At 38.6% G+C, this 15,279-nt stretch overlaps 1 protein-coding gene across 1 annotated transcript in view; it reads left to right on the plus strand.

Annotated features, from left to right (window-relative positions):
• DPYD (dihydropyrimidine dehydrogenase) overlaps positions 1 to 15,279 on the plus strand; it is an 821,342-nt gene that overhangs the window by 692,985 nt on the left and 113,078 nt on the right. The window contains exon 20 of the mRNA XM_007462610.1: positions 10,472 to 10,651. Within this exon, the coding sequence (XP_007462672.1) occupies positions 10,472 to 10,651 (180 nt within the window). The remainder of the gene's footprint in view (positions 1 to 10,471; positions 10,652 to 15,279) is intronic.

Below are 15,279 nucleotides of genomic sequence, written 5' to 3' on the forward strand. Positions count from 1 at the left end.
GGTTTACAAGATTCTGGTTGAGAAGATTCAGATTTGGGACAGTCCTTATTGTTTCTTTTCTTCTTGAGTTCTTCTGCCAAAAGACCCTTGGAGGCCAAGAGGGCCCCTTTAACCCTAGGGCTATCTGGATCAGGTCAGCTATCCAAGAGTCCAAATTCCCACCTAAGCAGTAAAGGCCCTGTGACTTCAATCCATTGTTAAGGTTCTGAGGCCTGCATAAGTACCAGAATATTAAACCAAACCAAAAGTGACAGAGCATTTCAGAACACATTCCATGAGGATAAGTGAAAATCTCCCTCCCAATCTAAACACAGGGGAAAAAACCTTCTAATAAGTAAGGAAATCATAGATCTAGGTTTGTCTAGGACAATTTTAATTTATGATGATTGTCCTGGTGTTTTCATGAACAATTGCCCTGTTTACTCTCAAGTGTCATAGTTTCGGTGGTAAATCATATGATCACCTCTGAGTATCCTCCTAAAACTCTCAGCCTAGAACTTTTACTGGTGTTTGTTATCTTCCTTCAGGTTAATTCTCATACTCACAAATCATAAAATATGTGCCCTTTTAGTGAGAAATGCAGAAATAAAACTGCTTCTTTGGTCATTGCACTCATTCATCTGTAACCATATTCCAGCGATCCATTTGTGGAAGCTTGAAAACCAGGCATTTTGTTTTCAGGTTCTTGGTCTTCATTAATTTAAAAAATAAAAACCTAGTATACAATTTACTTCCCTGGTCTTTCCACAAAGTCACAAACTTTGTGAGCCTCATGTTTTCTACCTGTATAGTAAAGGAATTAAGAACAAGTCTTTAATGTTCTTTGTCTGTAGGTCTTTAATGTTTAAAAAGAACACATCTTTTTAAAAATACAACCCTTTTTGCTTTGCTTCTCCAGCCTTCCATCGGTGTATACGAGTGCTTTCAGTATATTAACTTGAACATTGGTAGGGTTTTTTTCTATAGCACTTAACTCTGTAAGTATTCACTCAATCAGCTGAACTTGTCTAACTTTTTTGTCCCAGACTATATCGGCAACTCAGTCAAGATTCTTGACTCACTGATAATAGCTACACACTACTCTCACAAATTTGTGTTTTCATCAATAATACATTAACCATAAAATCAACTACTGAATTATGAGGGCTTTGAGTTAAGAAGTGGACAGTATTATTTGAGATGCTATTTTCACATTAATAGCATTTTTCTCGTTGCAGGCAAATAGTCCTTTTTTCTTGGAATGATGAATGTCTGCTTATATTGTTGAGTAACCTCATACCTTTATCCATCTTCAAGGTCCAGAAAAAATTTTCCATGGGATAATTTGCCCAATAGACATTTCCTTTCTAGGCATTATGACTTATTCTCCTTCTGTCATCCAAACCCCATGTGGTATTTTAGTAAATGATATTGTAAGTCAAGTTTTCGCAGCTGTGTTGACTGTTGAAAAAGAGAGATTGCCTAAAATTATGGATTTTAGTCATCTGACAGCTATTGTTTGGATATTTAGTTTCCTTTTCTTGCCCCACTTTGATCATGGGAGGTGCTGAGCTTGCACAATGCTCTGTGAAACCCTTGCCCCACCACCTGTGTTACTGCAGAGTAACTGAAAATTACTGGGGTAACTGATACTGCACCACAGCAATAGCCCAGGATGGTGAGATTCTTTTTTTTAGTAGAAAAATCCTACTGCTTCTGAAGCAAAAGGGACCAAGCTTCCTCAAACTGTAGCCACAGCCCCTAACTGAAGAATGGGCTACATAAGACCCTGATGTGCAGAAGACTCCAGGCCTTGCCTCAGTTTTTTTTTGTCTTGTATTTATGTCTGTGGGGAAGCATGGCCATCAACAGCAATGTCTTTGAGGAGGCAGGTAAGCAGTCACCGTTCTTTGGCCCTACATGTTGTGCCTGGCTTACCCATTTTATCTCTGGCCCCTCATAAAAGGCAGACAGCGGTGCTGTGTCTCTGTATGATTCTTTTCTATTATTATTTCTCAGTTCAGGTCATAATTGAGATCTGAATCCAGTTGGAACTGACTTTGTAAAGGACGATATAAGGAAGGAGACAGAGGCAGTCTTACCTGCTGGGCACATCCCTTTGACTAATCAGCCCAGGCCATCTCAGTCAAGTTGTGTCATCAACAAAGTACAAGTGAGAAGATCAGTCCCACAATGCTGTTCTGAATAATAGTCAAGGGCGTGGCCCATCACTTGTGCTGCCTGTAAGAAAGTACTTGGAGAATAGATGAATATATTCTGGTTGGCAAAATGTGGTCTGAATCTCAGTGTAAAATACCTTGGAAACACTTTATTCTCTTTAGTCTGTCTTCAGCTGAATGTGGGTTAAGAAATTAATCAGATAGAGAATGACCACAGATGGACATTGAAAAATAGCCTTTCAAGCTCCATAAAATTCCTTCCTGATTGGGAAAAAAGAGGTATTCATATACTTAGAATTTGTCAGAAAATATGTAATTTAAAAGACTAGGTAAGAGGATAAGGAATGTAATTGACAATGAAATAGGTGACATACAAAACAAAAATTAAGTGACTCCTATACCTTTAGGATTTATCAATGAGTAGCAATTAAAGGGCGACTTTGAAAAAAAATTAATAAGCTTAACTGCTTATCCATTGGGCTTTTTCTGAACTGAACCTTCACAAAAACAACATCTGTGGGGCTATTTGTTTTTTGTTCTTTTTTCCCCAATCCAATTTGCTATGGTCAGAACATAGAAAACTGAACTCAAAGCCAGATATCTTAATAGGATGGCATTTGGACAGCTGTTTTACTTAGTGATCCTGTGCAGTTTAGTAGCAAAGCTGAAATAAGCCCTCTCCTTTTGGGGCAAACAAGACGGTATTCTGCTGAATGTTAGAATTTTATCACTTTGAAAAAAAAAAGCTGCTTGAGAGACCTAAGAGTATAAAAGCATTTGAGATCTCAGAAGGAGTTTAAATCAATGCACTGCTACAGTTACAGAGCACATGAAAGAGCCTGCTGTCTCAATTGCCAGGAAACTACTTAGAAACTCTCACTTTGATTTCTGCACGTAGTCCATTACATTACTGCTAAATGCAGTATATAGGGACATCACAACTTTGATGTTGTACAGCTCCAACAAATGGAAACTAATATGACAGAACTACTAAGATTTGTGGTTTTATGTGGATATGCAAATATATCCCTATCTAGCTCCCTATGTACTATGTATCTCCAGGGGCTGTCTTTTCACCTATAGCTTTATAAAATCTTAATTTTGGTGTTCTATTCATGAATTCTAGTAAGCAGTACCATGTTTATGTAGTACCAAAACCTCACGGGGGATATTGTTATTCTGAATTATTACTTTAACGGTATGTATTGTACACCGGTTTCAAAAGTACAGTGTAGTTTTATACATGTTTATCAGTACTGGTCAGAACTCAATTCAGTGAGGAATGACTGATTCCATGCCTTTGGAAGATCTGATGTTTTTCATCAGTGGGTGTGGACAGATGCAATTGGAAACTGCATTTTCATCCAACAACAGTAGAGGTCTGTTTTCCAGTTTTAGTAGTAAACCTTCAAGTAGTCCTACAGTTATTTTAGGATGCTTTAAAAAAATCTGTGGATTTCTGCCATTATTCATTAAATAATAAATTTGAAATCATTGTTCAATAATGTGCTTCATCTTATGAAAATTATAAATATGAGCATGTTGAACCATGGAAGACACATTACAATTAAGATTTTGGAATTTAGAGAAATAAGATAAAAGCAGAGGTCAGAAGATCTGAATCTGACCATTGACTCAACCACCTACTAATCTTTTGAGTTGGGACATTCAATGTTTAGTTTCCATTTCTTCACTCACTAAACATTTAATAGCACCTTCTCTGTCTTCCTCTCCGAATTGGTGTATGGACTAAGTGATGACACTTGAAAGGCAGTGCCTTAGTGCAAAAGCTTCAGACCAGGTGGGGAGGCCAGCCCTGCCTCCACCTGTGTGACCATGGACAGTTCATTCAACCTTTCTGGACTCCTAAGCTGCGAAACAAGGGGGCTGGTCTGAAAAATGTCTAAATTCCCTTTTGTCTTTGAAAACAATAAAGCACTATGTAAAATATTGCAAGTGTTTTACATTGCTTAAACAGGTTAACCCTTTATCAAAAGAGATTCTGTTATTAGTATATTTTGGAATGTGGCAAGCATTGCAGAATTTCCATTTTTGCTTAAGTGTAGTTGCTCTCCAATATCCCTCTTACTAATGAATGTACAGAAACTTTGAGACTACTTTGGACTTAAAATGTAAACATGTATTTTACTTGCTTACAGTCTGGTAGCACACATTTCTGAGACCTGCAGTGTAGTTTGTCCACCTATGTGGCAAGAAATGAAAAGGAATCATTGTGATCATGGGTTCATCTGAGTTGTGTCTGATACTTCAAGATCTCTATTTAAGAACCTTGTCACATTTTCAAAATATCATTTGAAAGAGGTGCTACTCTGTTGCACAAAAACAAGTGCCAGCCCCACAGTGTTCTATTTCTATAGAACTCTTCTTGGCCAAGTTATTTGCCTGGGATTAGTATTGTTAATCCAGTTTGAATTCTGTTTGCTAGTTTTCTAGTACATTGTCTTTTACGTTTCAAGGAGTTTGTTTTCCTTTACAGGCAAAAGTTTCCATTCTGACCTCCACCAGGCCCTTTAAATTCTAGATTACCTGATAATAACTATGAGGTTTGATACCATTCTGTGTGAATGGTACTCTAATTTCCATAGCAGTTCCACCTACATGAGGTAATTTAATCCTCAAAGTAATGAATTAGCTATCGTCATCCACTGTTTTCAGATTGGGAGGTGTGAGAGGAGGAAACAAGCTAAAAGACTAGCTTCAGTCACACAGGTGCTGAAGGACAGAGCTGGGTCTCACACATGTCTTCTGACAAGACCAGAGCTTTTTCTGAGGTCATTACTTAATGTAAATAAAAATAATATCCGTGACCTTCTTTTACTGCATTAGACCAAAAAAGTATAGATTTAAAAAATTATATCCTGCCTAATTCATGCTCTAATGATTTATTCATGTTATGAAATTTATTTTTGGTGCCAATCTAGCTTACTAAGTGCTAGCTGCTAGTTTATGCACTTAAATACATTGCCTTTTACTCTCCTATGTGCTAAGTATTTAATCTCCATTTTTAAGTGAAGAAAGTTGCTCACACTTAGGCAGCTAAGATGCAGTTTAAACCTGATTCTGCCAAACTTCTACATGTATGCTCTTAACCCCTAGGCTATACTACTTGATATGGCATAAAAACCACTCAATTAGACTTTAAGAAATAGTTCTTCAAGTCCAAGCTCTTTCCATTGTTAAAGTAAAAATACTATCCTCTCCCCTGCCTAATTCATAGTTTTATTCAGAGTATTGAAAGAAATAATGTATGTAAAGGAGATTTTAAAAATATAAATCACCGTAAATAGGTAATTTACTATTAATATGGTTAATCTCATTTAATGAGAAATAATGAGAAAGGAATAGCACCCCTCAACCCTCTGTCACCTCCCAGGTATTTTTACAGTTGCTTTACATAGACAGGCTTCAATTAAATGTGGCTGCACCTAAAGTAAAAATTCAGGGCACTGTGTCAGACCTCTAGAGGAGACTGTTCGTTGGCCACGGGAGCTTTACAGCACACCTCAAAACATGCCGCACAGGGGGTCACCACCTACTCAGCCCCTGCACAGGGCTGGTCCTGCTGAGAATCCAAGGGCTCCTATTTAGAACAGCTCACTGTAGGGAGATTCACGCTTATGGAAATAATTAATGGTGGCAATGATCCTTATAATGGCACCTGATGCCCTGCTGCGAAGAAAGATAAACCAGCCTTCACCATAAAGAACTTACAAATTATACTGAGCAAACATGTTAACAGCTATTAAGAGTCCTAATCAGAGCTGTTAAACAAACAATTAAGAGATGTCATATAAAATACACCCATTTAGGAATAGCAGCTACATGTTTGGAGTTTTAAAAGGAACCATTTGCCTTTGAGATAGAAATAAAGCCCTCAGTGCAGGTTAGGCAAGAGCGAGGCACCTTTCTGAGCAAATCCATTTTCTGACCATCAAATCCCATGGACAAAGCTCTGTTCCCAGTGGTGTGTTTGCATCCTAAGTTTATTTTGGGTCTCATTACTATTTCATCAGAAAATTACTCTCTTTTTTTCAGACGTGACTTATTATTATAAGTAGTGCTGCTTTAAAGGGCTACAATCGAGTAGTAAAAATCAAGAAATTATTTGTTTGAAAGAAACTTACTTTGCAGACAGCATTTCAGTATAAGATGAGATTCATCCCCACCAGTGCTTAAATCCTTGCTCTTCTAAGTGTAGACCAGCGACATCAGCACCACCTGGGAGCTTGTCACAAATGCAGAATCTTGGACCTCACTCCAAACCTACAGAAACAGAATCTGCATTTTAATAAGACCCTCCGATAATATATATATATTAAAATTTTCAAAGAAATATCAATGTGAACGCTTCTGTTATCAGAAATTCTACCAGAAAATTAATATTTAATCTTATGGACAGTAAGAGGTAAATTACTCACTTTAGGAAGGTACATAAATAGTGTAACATTTGCTTGATGATGAAACATATCTGAAGTGGTCCCCTCTGACACCCATGCCTTGATGGTGGCGTCCAGGGTTTCCAGCATATCACACCATCCCAGCAATGTTCAGTCGCCATCTGGTAGTCTCTCCTACCTCTTCAAGTTCTGTGTCCCCTTCACATGCTCAGTGTAGCTCCCAATTATGTGAAACACTAGCACTATAGGGTAAAGTGCATACAAGAGGGTGGGCAAAGAGGGAGTCTTCTTAGCCTTTAGCCCCACATTTCTTCCATAGTTAAAATACACAAGTCTACTTTGTGATCACTCCAGCACCACTTGGCTGAGTCTACTCTATACAAATTGTGCCATGTTTGTGGATTAAGAGAAGTAGTGGCTCTTGTATCTTCTCATTGGAAAAGTTAGGGAGGACTGAGGTTCAACTTGACTAATTCATACACTGCAGAGTATCTAGAGTCCTTTTAGCAGCAGGTTTTCACAGCAGTCATGAACATCCCATAAATTACATGACATGATGTGATTTTCAAAATCTGATTTCTTATGATGTTCATATGGGGAACTATTTTAAGACTATAGTAAAAGTATACCCATTAACATATACTACCAAAAGATAGAATCTCACGGTGAACAAAGAAGATTAAGTAAAGCACCAGTTGACTTTTACAGTTTAAAAAAAAAAAAAAATCCCGTGGAGGAAATTATAATGATGTTCTTTATAATTGTTCTGAAAAGAAAATCAACTCTAAGAAAGTTATAACAGGCCTAATTAATGCTTAAATTGTTCCTCCTGAGAAACAATTTTTTTTATGTGATATAAATGGACTTCCTAGAAAATATTCTTGTCTGTATTTAGTGGTTATTCAATGTTCTTTCCTGCACTGTGGTAACATACAGCCCTTCACAATAGGAAATGAAAGGTTTTTATTTCTGCTTTTTGGTTTTGCCTTGTTGTTTCTACTCATACTGTACAAGTAAGAAGTAAATAAAACAGGAGGACATTGACAATTTTTATCTAGCAGTATTGAGTTTTCAAAACAATAGTTATATTTGGGTTGAAGATAATTTATCATTTAAAATTATATATACATGTGTTTGGGTCATGGAAAAGATAATTGTAGTTACATGAAAAGAGTTTTCCTTCGTGAATGTCTATACCTTAGTCACCTTAGACTGCACGGTCATGAATTATGCAGTATAATCCACTTTCTAACCATGTGGCCTGCCTGGGGCAAGTCTCTGCAGCTCACTTCCCTCATCTGTAAAATAGGGCTAAAAATTAAACCTACCTCAGCGTTATTTTGAGGACTAAATGATATAATTTCCTCATGGAAAAACCCGAATGAACTTTTTGGACAGCCCAATACATTAAAAAGTGTTTAACAGGGCTTCCCTGGTGGTGCAGTGGTTGAGAGTCCGCCTGCCTATGCAGGGGACACGGGTTTGTGGCCCGGTCCGGGAAGATCCCACATGCCGCGGAGCAGCTGGGCCCGTGAGCCATGGCCGCTGGGCCTGCGCATACGGAGCCTGAGCGTCGGGAGCCTGTGCTCCGCAGCGGGAGAGGCTGCATCGGTGAGAGGCCCGAGTACCACAAAAAAAAAAAAAAAAAGTGTTTAACAGAGTGTGTGGCCCATAGTAAGAGCTCATCTCATGTTAGATATTACATTGTTTTCTTCTTACCACACCATCATTCAGCCAAGTTTGACAGAAATTTAATATACAGAAGCCATTCTCTCCTATTCTGAAATATAAAATGTCCACATTCCCCTAAAACATAGCTATTTCCATCCTTATAAAAACAAGATACAAAATTCTCCTACTTATACCCCTAGCTCTCCTCTTTCTCTTAATAGGAGCAAAACTCATCAGAGCAGTCTGTCTTCATATTGTCACGTCCTCTGTCCTCATCCATTCTTCAACTCGCTATAAGAGATGGCTTCTGCCCTGTTGCAGAGCTTCTCCCCCATAAATGCTAAAGTCTTTTGATTGGTAAATTTAACGATCACTTTTCACCTCTGATGTTACTGACCTTCGTGCAGCATTTGACATCTTTCATGATGCTGTCTTGCATCTCTTCTGCTTAGTGTCCTTCATGGTCTTCCTTAGCCTTCCTTTTAAATGCTCATATTCCCAGAATTCCACACTTGGCCTTCTTTTTCATACATATGATGAAATCACTAACACTTTTTGCTGTGAACTCTTAGGTATATATTTTTCTTGCCCTTTCTCTGTCTCTAACTACTTCCCATTCCCTATTCTGGGACCCCTTAGTGTGTTTTCAATGAATTTTCTCAACCAGCCTAGCAATAGCTAGGTATCAGGTAGTGCACTAGGCATGAGGATTACAATGAAATGTATTAATTAAAGACTCAGAAGGCTTTAAGAGAACTTGAAATAGAATATGATTTATTCTATTTTCAGGTATTTCTTCATCTACATTCATGTATGACATGGTTTTTCTTTATTGGCTGCGATCACCAGCAACTATGATATATGCTAAGAATTTAACATCTGGGAAGATGGGATAGAAGTGAGTTTTGCTTTGCTTAGTTTTGTTTGGATAGCTGTTTCTTTGGATTGATTTGAAATATGGACGAGGAGAGGTGTTGAATTCTATATGGTAAATTTTGAATTTGAAGTGATGACGGGCCATATGGGCGAGGAGGTCCTACTGGCAGTTAGTTGTAAATGAGTCTCTGGAGACTATGTGTGGTATCAAAATTGGGGAAGTATCTTTGTAAATAATCAACCTGGAGTGTTTCTCTAAGTCCACTAAATTCAAGCTCTAACTCAAATCCTAACACAAACTCTCAAGTATATTTTTATTTGAATGATCCTAATTTCTGAGAATCAACCTTCCTTAACTCTAGAATTAAATCTCTATTTTCTAAGAAATGTCACTCAAATTTAAAAAATCTCTTCTGAATTACGCATTCATTCAACATATACTTATTAAGAGCAGAATAAATGACAAACTCTGTGCTGGTCACTGGGGAAAATACGTTGACCAAAATAAAATAGCTTCTTTCCTCCTGAGGATTCAGTCTATTGGGGGAGGGAGCTGTCAATCAAATAACCTTGCAAGACTTAGAAGTCAAAAATATATGAGCTGAAGAAGGTCTTAACTTATTTTGGGCTCCTGGAGGCCTCCTTGAGGAAGTGATAATTCCCATGAGACTGAAGCTGTGCTGTTAGCCATATGTAGAAGGGAAAGACCTTCTAGGCGGCGAGATCTTATGAGGTCTTAAGGCAAAGAAAGAATGTGGCGAATTCGAGGAAAAGAGGAAAGACCTGGGTGACTGGAGCACAGTGAATACAAAGGGGGACAGTGATAGATGAGGCTAAAGAGGCAGGCCGTGGTACATGAGGGCTGAGTTGATGGGCCTCCCGCTCAGCAGGACCACCTCCTCGCATGAGAACCACGTCCAGGCTGCACGTCTCAACGGAGGGAGAATGAGAGAGTTAAAATGTCCATTCTCATGTTGGGCTAAATTTAACTCCTGGGAAATTCTTCTGGTTGGACCTAATTTTTTACAGCCATACTGACTATACCTGCCATACAGTAAACCGCACATATTTAAAATGTACAGTCTGATGTTCTGAAATATGTGTATACCTGTGAGACCATCACCACATCAAGCTGATGAAAGTATTCACAGTCCCTGAAAGTTTCCTTGTCCCTTTTGTAGTCCTTCCCTCCTGAACACTCCCATCCACTCCAGGCAACAATTGACCTGTCATGCTTAGAACAGTGCCCGGCACATAAAATAAATTGTGTTGACTATATGAAAAGTGAGGCTGTTTGGAGAATTAGCTCTTAGCTTGACTTTTAGTTGGTTGCTCCACCTTTTCTAGGTATGCAGTGCTGTTCAGAATCAGGATTTCACTGTCATTCAAGACTACTGCACTGGCCTCAAAGCCTTGCTTTATCTGCAAAGCATTGAAGAGCTACAAGACTGGGACGGGCAGAGTCCAGCCACCGAGAGTCACCAGAAAGGGAAACCAGTTCCTCGCATTGCTGAACTCGTGGGAAAGGTATGTGGCCACGTCTCCTGGGTTGTCCTTGAGAACTCTGCCTTTTTCACTTTCTATTTCAGGTCTTGTTTGCCCTTCTACCATCTCACTAACAGAGGAAACACAGTGCCCATTTGATGTGATTTCTGCTGCAGAATCATTCTGAAGGAGGCTTGATTACAACTCTATGATACGTCTCTGAGTTACATTTTTATGAAACCAATATAACACAAGGTCATATAAAAGAAAAAGACTGAAGTTTATAGTGTAAAGTGCCTCCAAATTCTTGCTTACTGTGGTGATGACTGGCATTCTTTCCAGTAGGAGGCTGGAGATTTCTTTATTCTTTAACAAGCTCTGGAAATTATAACATTACCTTTCTATTTTCAAGACAATCAAATCACTGGAGCCCTGAATAATACGATGAAGTGTTTAAAATTAAAATCTAATCAGTATCTTTTGTAAGTGCTTCTGCTATGTGGTTAAACCTGGGCTCAAAAGGTTATGTCCCAACTTTCTCACTAACTGCTATTTTCAGAGAAATATACACTACATTTACATTTTGTATAATACAGTGATTTTAGCAAATCTTTTCCTAAAACAACATTCAGCATTTCGCCTTTGTATTTCCTTTGTATTATTCTAAATAGATAACCATTGTCAGAAGATGTTTCTTGAGTCCTGAATGAGGGGAGGAAAAAATTATAATTCTTAGTCTTTTCAGCTTGTCACTACATCAATAATTAACTTTAAAAAAGGAGAGGCAAGTAAAAAGATTCTTTAAGGAAGCATTTAATAATTCAAATGAATCTTAACTTGAAACAGGTCACATGAAAAAGAATGGAAAACAAAAACCCTGGGTGCTCTGCCTTGAATGGCAAGGTTAGGGACTCAGAAAGAATAAGAGAAACATCATATAACAATTTACATTTGGCTAATTTTAATGGGAAATATCACTATTCCTCTCCAAACAGCCAAAAATAAGGGCTTCTTGGAGAATAATGTGTATCCCTGCAAGTCCAGTGGTGAAAAATGAAAGGGAGAAAGAAATAAAATCTTACAGTGTGGATTCCAGGAAAATATCGAGATGAATGACTCCATGAGTGGCAATCAAACAAAAAGGCTGGGTGACATTAATATTTATAATGTTATAATTAGCGAGACTGTGCCTAAGCAGCATTATTAGTGTAACTAATCATATTATCATAAACTGAGTCTGCAAGTATTTAGAGAGTGAGTGTTCTTGCCTTTATCAATGACCATCAATATCCTAAAATTGTTCATAACTAAAAAAAAATTACAAATAACTTTACACTCATCCAATGTAAATGTATCAAGTCAATTGTTTCTGACATGGTAGTTTTGATAGTTTATGACTGTCTATAAAAGCATTGTCTCCAATGTATGCAGTCACCATGCAAGCTGAAATGGAAGTAGCTGCATTGCACTGTGCCATTTTTGTCTTTAGAAGACTTCCACACTCATTTGAAAACTTACATATTCAAATAGAAGATGGATAATGATGGAGACACTTGTGTCAGTGACTTAAGTGGAAATTGATTTTCTGATAGTTTGAATCTAGATTCAGACTTTATTTTAGTAAGTCCAGCCTTCATCAAAAACAAAAGTGTAATTTCCAGCATTATCATTTGTTAAAAAAAAAAAAGATTTTGCCTATGTGATTATATTAGCAATTCATTTCTCAGCACTAAGTTGAGGAACAAGCAGATGGTCTGGTAATAGATCTGTGCTCCAGAGTCTCTGGTGAGGGCTGACATGACTCAAACAATAGGTGACTATCCCCTTTAGGTTAATATCCCTAATAGTGAATCAAAGTGCTGTGGCTTCCTAGCTATTCCTTCCTAGTGTTGCAGAGGGGTGTGTGTGTGTGTGTGTGTGTGTGTGTGTGTGTGTGTGTGTGTGTGTGTGCATCTTTGAAAATAATTCATATTATATTCTCATTAGCTAAAGAATAAGATGCTGGTTCTTACCCTGTTTTCATGCTAAATGGACAAGAGAAGTTGCAGACCCTTTTTAGAAAGCCCCGCTGGAAGTAGCTGGCTTCTTTAGACAGGAAAAAATTTGTTTGGAAAGTACAATTGTTACTCTCTTTCATCTTTCGCTCAGAGGTCAGGCTAGAATAAATTAGAGTAGAAATTTAGAAGAAACGAATTGCAGTACAGTGTTTGAAGATGGAGGAAAAATGAGACTTGAGCCATGGAAACAAATTAGTTTGGCCAAATTAGTCATGTTATCTTTCAAGTAATTAGTATATTTAATATACGTAATTAGTATATTTAATATAGTCTCCCTAATGCATACCTCACGTATAAATTGATTAAACTTCCCAAGCAGTGTTTCTTCATGTGATTTTGGAAGAGCAAGCAGTCAGGCATTTATGGTTTGCTCTGGTCTTACGGTGCAAGTTGTATAAATTCATGCCTGCAAACATGAAAGCGGATCCCACAGGAAGAGCAGTCACCAGCTCTGCTTCACCACAAAGCTATTGATCTCCAACTCCTGGTGCTTAAAAACCATGTGGCATGCTTATGAAAATGTAGATTCCCAGGCTCCGCTCCCAGAGATCCTGATTTCATTGGTCAAAGGTGAGTCCAGGAATCTGCATTTTAACAACCTGATTCTGATGGAAGCATACAAGGATCCACATTGCCAAGAAAAATGAAGGCAAGAATAGCAACCAAATATAGTCAGAGATCGAGAAGTTAGCAATGGGAACAACACAAGCTTCTCTTGAGGGAGAAAGCTGGTAAGAAATGATTTTGAGCTGGTAGAGAAATGAAATAGACAGTCAGGAGAGGAAATCCAGAAAAGCAGCACACTGGGCTCTGAATGGCCAGTGGTTGAAAATACCCATTGAGGAACCAGGAGCGGGAGTTAGTTCAGCAGCTAGGTCAAAGACATGTAAGCAAGAAGAATTTTAAGACAGATACAGTTCTCAAAGCATGACATCCAGAGTCCACGCAGACAGTCAGCAACGAGGAAGTCTGTGAGGATAAGGAAGGGGAGGCTATTCACAGTATCATCAGAGAGGAGGCACATGGGGGGCTTCCCTGGTGGCGCAGTGGTTGAGAGTCCGCCTGCCGATGCAGGGGACACGGGTTCGTGCCCCGGTCCGGGAGGATCCCACATGCCGCGGAGCAGCTGGGCCTGTGAGCCACGGCCGGGGAGCCTGCGCGTCCGGAGCCTGTGCCCCGCAATGGGGAGAGGCCACAACAGAGCCTGTGCCCTGCAATGGGGAGAGGCCACAACAGTGAGAGGCCCGCGTATACTCAGTTACCTTAATCCCCTCTTCTACCTGGTGAAAACCTGGCGACTTAATAAAAGTGAACTGTTTGCTTGCTACGTATGGGACGCTGGTTACCAACAGAGTTCCGAGTAAGACTGTTAGGTTTCCATGATGCTTCCTTACTATACTAGCTAAGCAACTTGGACAAGTTAATTACTCTCTCTAAATCTGTTTCTAAAACTATGAAATGAGGATAACCACAGTACAAGTCCACGATCTCTCATTAACACTTCTGAAACCCCAAAAGCTCTGAAACCAAATGTTTCACATAACTCATTTGGCAGCAAACCTGGCCTGAACTGATGTGAGGCTTTTATAATCTTTATTTATTCCTCTTAGAGTGAACATTTACGTGTTTACTGCCGAGCGACGAATGTGTTGAAGTCCAGGTTGCCACACCACATCTTGCTGTAGGTGCTAGGGAAAAGGTAGTATGTGTACCATTTTTCTTTCCTAAAGTCCAAAAAAAAATTCTGCATTTTGAGCTACGTTTGGCCCCAAGTATTTTAGATAAAGCGTTGTGAAGGATACTTAAATGAGAATATAGTTGCAATTATACCTTTATCCACAAATTCTTCTTTAGAGTTGGAGACAGAGTACATATTTTAGTGACATTAGAAAGTAAACTGTTAATATTTGGCATTTTTAGGTGTGGAAATAAGAATTATGTGGAGATTATTTGCTTGAGAAACATGAAAGAAATTGGAGGCTCCAATATTAGAACAGAAAATGTTACAGTCAGAAAGCATGGGAAGAAATGACTTCACTACTTTGTGCCTGAGATGAAGGATTCCTAAGCAAGAGCCTTTGACAGGGAAACAGCACAGGACAACACTACTGATTGCTTGGGCTCTGCATTCATTTTCACATGCTGTTCCTTACATCTGAAGTGTCTTTCCAGTTCACTAAAGAGTAAAGAAAGCATCCGCTTCTCTTTGAGTTATTCTCTGACCTCTACACCAGAATTAATTTCTCCTCCTTTTCTTCAACCTTAGTTGCAACCAGTATCACACAGCATTTGAATTTTTGCATCTCTGTTTCTTCTACCAGACAGTCTTCTTCACCTTTGTATCCCAATTCCTGGGGACCCACTGATACTCAGAAAGGGCTTAATAAATGATGCTCGAATAAGTAACTGAATGAATAAATCAATGTTGTAAGAAAACAGCTAAGTGGTAGAACTAAATATTAGTAGTCAGTGACTGCTCAAGCCATCACTTTTCCCATGACATCAGAAATGAAAAAATGTAAAAAGAAAAATAACTTTGAACTTAAAAGTTCCTTTTGGTGTATAAGTCTAGTTTAGTAAAATGAAATGGAAAGAAGCCAGAGTGGAAAGAGT

This window comes from Lipotes vexillifer, unplaced genomic scaffold (assembly GCF_000442215.2).
Source record: "Lipotes vexillifer unplaced genomic scaffold, Lipotes_vexillifer_v1.1 scaffold826, whole genome shotgun sequence".
Lineage (NCBI taxonomy): Eukaryota > Metazoa > Chordata > Mammalia > Artiodactyla > Lipotidae > Lipotes > Lipotes vexillifer.